The following is a 6,712-nucleotide window of genomic DNA, read 5'->3' as shown; positions in this document are numbered from 1 at the left end:
AATCGACCTTATTGGTAGATGTTATTGATTAACCCCTACAGCATTCCTGTAAAATTTGCCTAAAACACCTTTTTTCCCTCAGCATTTAGACAGGCTCGTATAACCCCCCTACTTAAGAAACCCACCCTTAACCCATCTCTTTTAGAGAACTACAGACCGGTTTCCCTTCTTCCTTTCATTGCAAAAACACTTGAATGAGCTGTGTTCAACCAAGTCTCTGCCTTTCTCACACAGAACAACCTCCTCGACAGCAACCAGTCTGGTTTCAGAAGTGGACATTCAACCGAGCCTTTTCAAATCTTCAATACTTATCTTGCTGGATCTGTCCGCTGCTTTTGACATGGTTAACCACCAGATCCTCCTGTTACAACCCTATTGGCAAAGGGCATTTCAGGAACCACACACCAGTGGTTTGAGTCTTATCTCTCAGATAGGTCCTTCAAGATATCTTGGAGAGGTGAGGTGTCCAAGTCACAACATCTAACTACTGGGGTGCCTCAGGGCTCAGTTCTTGAACCACTTCTCTTCTCTGTCTACATGGCATCACTAGGATCTGTCCTTCAGAAACATGGGTTTTCATATCACTGCTATGCTGATGACACTCAACTCTACCTCTCATTCCATCCTGATGATCCGACGATAGCTGCTCGCATCTCAGCTTGTCTAACAGACATGTCTTGCTGGATGAAGGACCATCACCTTCAACTCAACCTTGCTAAGACAGAACTGCTTGTGGTTCCATCAAACCCATCGTTTCATCACAATTTCACCATCCAGTTAGGCACATCAACCATAACTCCTTCAAAAACAGCCAGAAACCTTGGAGTTATGATTGATGACCAGCTGACTTTCTCAGACCATATTGCTAAAACTTCCCGGTTTATATATTAAAATATATTAAATTGTGTTCCGAAGATCTTACGGGTTTCGAACAACACGAGGGTGAGTAATTAATGACAGAATTTTCATTTTTGGGTGAACTAACCCTTTAAGCCCCACAAAAGCCACATAAACATTATAAAGCACAATAAAGTTTTTGTGCACTATATTTCAAGTGTTCTGAAGCTGTTCCATAGTTTAATGTGAGGTACAGACGAATATTCAAGTCAAGTTGACATAAACACTTCTCTCCGCTGCAGCTGTCTATCATCCTCCATTCATCGTTTAAACTGCATGTCGCATTCGGTTATGACAGTCAAGACAATGAAACTCTCTCCAAGATGATTTAGGGTGTATTCACACCTGTCTTGTTTGGTTCGATTGAATCGAACTCAAGTTCGTTTCCCCTCTTGGTGCGGACCTTTTTGGCAGGTGTGAATACAGCAATCGCACTCGGGTGCGGACCAAACAACCGTACCGAGACCCAGCTGAAGAGGTGGTCTCGGTCTGCTTCCAAACGAACTCTGGTACGGTCCGTTTAAGGTGTGAATATGACCCGACCTCGATCTGACCCATTTGCAGAAATTGCGCTCAGAAACATACAGCTTGCGCATGTAGTGCTGTTGTTTGCGTTTCAGTGACTTAAATCACTTGTTTTTAAACCACAATGCTTAATGCGCACTAAATAGGCTAAAGCTTGCCACAAAAGTTACCATGAATATGTTGGGGGGAAACTAATAAGAAGATTTTTGAATTATTTATGAATTAACTAGTGTTTTCTGAGTCAGTGTTGCAAAGATGAAATTGATGATCCTGACTTGCCATCTCATCATGGACGTGAAAAGAAAAGCATCTTTACGGATTATATAATGAAAGAGTTTTTTTGGATTTGAATTATTTCGTTTTGTGGTAATTTAAAGCTTTCTATAGATATATTCATCATCTGTGAAGAAAATATTCGTTATTGGTTAATTTTTGTGAGGCGCTCCTCTTCAACACCGAGACGGCAAGCGCATCCTATTTGTTTTCTTTATTTGACAAAAGCACAACATTTTGTTGATATTGTGAGTGCACACAAATAGACCCTTTACAGTTCCGAACAATGTATTATTCTTACCTGTATTATCAAAAATTACAGCGCATTTAATTTGTTTCCACTGATGTCCTGAAGCGTGCTTCAGCTTCCACAAACGATTGGATATGCGCCTAATAGCGCACATCTATCTAGGTTAAATGTTTAAACTAGCATTGTGATATGCTTTAAGTAGGCTATTTTATCTATAGATTTTATTTTCGGCAAGTCGTACTTACAACATCGTATGACATTGTCTCATGTGATGCTCATAAATTTCTTCATATTGCATTTGTATCTGATAACACCAAATCAAATAAAAATTGCTCTACGAAAGATCTCTGTGTCTTGTTTCCCATTTGTTTGTCCATGTCATGTGACCCTCTTTGTTTGATACAAATAGTCATCATGTTCCCATCGTCTTGGTCGTGTATTGATGTTGTAACCTGCTGTCGTGAGTCTAGTCTGTTCATGCCACGTCGAGTTAAGTCAAGTCTGTTCATGTCAAGTCTGGTATGGTTGAATGGATAAACCAATGAATGGAGGACCTTAAGCACACGTGTGGTTTTGTTTACAGTTTCTGGTTCACTTGAAAAAAGGGCAGTGTGAAAGCAAACCACACCAAACAAAAAAAATAAACATTGTATTTGGTCCGGACCAAAGCAAGTGAACTAGCGGACTTTCCTTGTGTGAATACACCCTTAATGTTCCTAATGTTATACTTGATCTGTAAATAAAGATGAATGGTTTTGCATAAAATGAATTTATCTTGCTGGAGTTTCGTGCTGTTTCTAAATCATGTAAATTTCTATCGGATATCTGGTTAGATCACAAGACTGGAGTAGAGAGCACTATGAATTGTTCGTCACAAGCACAGTAACTGAAATTTAAAACGGTTAAAAGAAAAGGCTCAATAAACTAATGCACATATTTAATACACTACGCATCAGTATCTCTTCACTTTGTGCTTTGAACTTCTCTATGCAGAGCGCATCATTCTGCGCACGGGATGTATATATTGTGTAAATAAATAATAAATAAACAGCTTATGATTCATTTGGAAAACGCAGCACAATACAGTATCACTAGTGATTTATTCTAATTTGTTGATTTTTTTTGGGTTTTAATATCTGCATACACTACCTTTTCATTGACAGATATTTTGCTCTCTTTCTCTCTGTTAGGTACGTCTTGTTGCTCTTCATTCTGTTCTTCATCCCAGGTGTGGTGATGATAATTGCCTACGGTCTCATATCCAGAGAACTTTATAGAGGGATTCAGTTTGAACTGGAGCAGAAGAAAGACTCTAGTGGTATGAATCATTTTTTTAAGCCCTCACACCACCATTTCATTTATCCCTCGAAGCACTGAGTTGCCTGAAGCATGCCTGTTCACTTTGATAAACTCGACTACAATGGATTAGTGCAATCTAAAAGGTTGCACTAATTCTGAATTGTTTACTGGGTATAGTTTTTGATTCAGTGCTTCCTGCAATCAGTCAAAAGATGTCATGCCATCATTTGTGACATTTATTTATGGAAACTCTTTTTTTTTTCATGATACAAGTGCTGCGAGTGAGGTTGCTGATTTTTTTGGGGGGTGGGGGTGGATTCTCAAAAACTCAACAGACTTTTCAGTTCTCTCTCCATTTGTGAAGAGAGGCTGCTTGACCCATGTCTCCCATGGCGTGGACTGAATGCACTAAGGTCATTCTGAGTATACCTCCCTGGGCATTAAGGCTGTTGTTTGTGCACCAATGTACTGGATGGGAGTTCTCTCAGGGAGAAGTTTTAGACAACTTCAGTGAGGTGTAAAGAGGTACTTCTGGGGGCGTTTCAGTTAAAGACCTCCACATGTACCTATTATTAGAAGTATTCTTCAAAAAGTACTATTTGTACCTGTCTTGTACCATTGCTGTGATCAAAAAATGAGGCTGGAAAAAGAAAATGAGAGTATAGTGAAGTTAATGTTTTGGAGAAATCCAAGTAGGGACATGCAGAACAAGGTCTTACGTATTTAAACAGGATACTGGTTATACATGTTGTAACTCCTTTGTATCAGGTGCATGCAGAGTGTTACAAGATACTTTCTATATAAATGAGCTGATGCATCCTCCTTATGTTGTTGTGCCCTGGCAAACCCACATTATGCCATCTGCATTAAACCGTGGTGTCACTAGATTTTTCTGTTGTCTTTGGACAGCGCAATGAACAGGTTATGATCTCATGCTCTAGGACTTTCATGCTTAGTAAATAAGTAATAATAGTCAAAATTTGAAAATATACTGTATGCTCTACTTTGAGCAGCACTGCAAACCTGCAGTTCAGAATTTTGTATATTTTATTTGTATATGCAACTTTATTAAAACAACATATATACAAAAATATGTATGTTTATACATGTTTTTGTAATAAATATAGGTATACCTTGCTAGTACCAGATTGGACCTCATTTTGCCACATCGCAAAGGTGCTCAATTGGATTGAGATCTGGTGACTATAGAGGCAACAATACTCAGGTAGGCTGTGGTGTTTAAATAATGCTCTTTTCATACTGAAGGGGCCCAACGTATGCTAAGAAAATATTCCCCACAACATTACACCACCACCACTAGCCTGAACTGTTGATACAAGGAAGGATGGATCCATGCTTTCATGTTGTTTACATCACATTCTGGCCCCACCATCCGAATGTCACAGCAGAAATCGAGACTCAAAAGGCAACCTTTTTCCAGGCTTCTATTGTCCAGTTTTGGTGAGCCCAAGGGAATTGTAGCCTCAGTTTCCTGTTCTTAGCTGACAGGAGTGGCAGTAAGTGTGATCTTCTGCTGCTGTAGATTGGCTATTTGAGTTACTGTTGCCTTTCTATCAGCTCAAACAAGTCTGGCCATTCTCCTCTGACCTCTTGCCCACAGAACTGCCACTCACTGGATATTTTCTCTTTTTTGGACCATTCTCTCTAAACCCTGAAGTTGGTTGTATGTGAAAATCTTAGTGGATCAGCAGTTTCTGAAATACTCAGACCAGCCCGTCTGGCACCAATAACCATGCCACATTCAAAGCCACTTAAATCACCTTTCTTTCGCTTTCTGATGCTTGGTTTGAACTTCAGCAGATCGTCTTAACCATGTCTACATGCCTAAATGCATTGCTGCCATATGATTGGCTGATTAGATATTTACGTCAATGAGCAGTTGATCAGGTATACCTAATAAAGTGGCTGATGAGTGTATGTTAATATATGAAATTGTTTAAATTTGTAATAGGTTTCATATATGTTTTTACTTCATATGACAGTATATTTCATATACAGAAATGTAATACATTTACATACTGTATATTACAATTGCATATTAGCTTTGAATTCCTGACTGTGACGTTTAGGTCCTCTACTGGTCATAGGTCTTCTCATTATACAGATTCGAGAGTCAGAGTTCAGCGAACTTTCGCATGCCGGAATGTGAAATTTCTTCTGCATTTCTCGTGTTCGCATGGGTATGAATAGAGTGCAAAGTCTAGTGTGACTGCAGCTAAACAGAAATACCACCAATATGATTTTGTAAAGAACACTTTCGCTTCTTTTATGTACAGGCGTAAAGAATGGGTTGAACAGCGCACTGTCTTCTGGCCATGATGAAAGTGATGGGTGTTATATCCAGGTCCCAAAGAAGCCCCCCACTATGGAACTTTCTGCTCTGACCACCTCTGGCACCGTCAAGGCGGACCGTCCACGGAGCAACACCTCAGAGGCAAAGCTCATTGCTAAGAAACGAGTGATCCGAATGCTGATCATTATAGTTGCCATGTTCTTTGTATGCTGGATGCCTCTATACTCTGCCAACACCTGGAAGGCTTTTGACCAAAAGTCAGCCCAGAGCGCACTTTCCGGAGCTCCCATCTCCTTCATTCAGCTGCTGTCCTACACCTCAGCCTGTGTCAACCCCATCATCTACTGCTTCATGAACACCCGCTTCCGCAAGGCTCTCTTGGCCACCTTTGGGTGTTGCAGGCGGCCGTGCCAGAACCGGAGGAAGAGGAGGGAAGGTGATGATGAGATCACTGGAGTCACAGGGGCGTCCATAACAAAGTTCAGTTATACCACCGTTAGCACGGTAGGGCCGTGTTAGCATTAGCATTGCAGGTTTTTTGTGACATGTACTGCTTGTTTAAGAGTTCAGATCACCAGATGTGTTCTTCTTTTTCATGGTGTCAACATGCTTTGTTCAATGTGTCAGTGTTCATTTTTTATTTGGAAAAGAATACCTCATTTGTCTGTTCTTTCTGCTGTAAGCTGTCTTTCTGTGGTTGTGTCTTCAATTTATTTCATTGTGATACAATCAAAAGGTGTGGTACACGGGATGTGCAAATATGTAGCTTTATATTTATTGTGTAAGATCTTTAGAGAACTCTTCAGAGGATGATCTTATCATGCATGGGAAATGTACATAGAGAAATACCATAGAAATATTCTTGTATCTTCGATGTTATGGAACCAAATACTGCATGTTGCATGATCAAACAAAAGACTACACTTACATTTACATTTACATTTAGTCATTTAGCAGACGCTTTTATCCAAAGCGACTTACAATTGGGGGATACATAAAGCGATTCTTCTTAAGAGGCAAACAGACACAGGAAGTGGTTGTAATACCAAGTTCTTAGACATTGTTCAAATAAGTACAAGCTAGAAAGAGAAGGAATAAATAAAGAGAGAGAGTTATTTTATTTTTTTTTATTTATTTATTTTTTTGTATTTTTA

At 39.6% G+C, this 6,712-nt stretch overlaps 1 protein-coding gene across 2 annotated transcripts in view; it reads left to right on the top strand.

Moving 5' to 3' along the window:
* The window catches only part of LOC107705035 (cholecystokinin receptor-like), a 47,138-nt gene that overhangs the window by 38,532 nt on the left and 1,894 nt on the right, over positions 1-6,712 (top strand). The window contains exons 4-5 of one of the 2 annotated variants that reach the window (XM_016508148.1): positions 3,136-3,263; positions 5,542-6,062. In XM_016508148.1, the coding sequence (XP_016363634.1) occupies positions 3,136-3,263; positions 5,542-6,062 (649 nt within the window). Of the gene's footprint in view, positions 1-3,135; positions 3,264-5,541; positions 6,479-6,712 lie in introns of those variants that run through there. The other variant, XM_016508149.1, reaches the window with a different exon arrangement.

Source organism: Sinocyclocheilus anshuiensis, unplaced genomic scaffold, assembly GCF_001515605.1.
Source record: "Sinocyclocheilus anshuiensis isolate Anshui unplaced genomic scaffold, SAMN03320099.WGS_v1.1 scaffold2533, whole genome shotgun sequence".
Classification (NCBI taxonomy): Eukaryota; Metazoa; Chordata; class Actinopteri; order Cypriniformes; family Cyprinidae; genus Sinocyclocheilus; species Sinocyclocheilus anshuiensis.
Note: the sequence above shows the minus strand (reverse complement) of the source record. Positions and strands in the feature narration are given on the sequence as shown.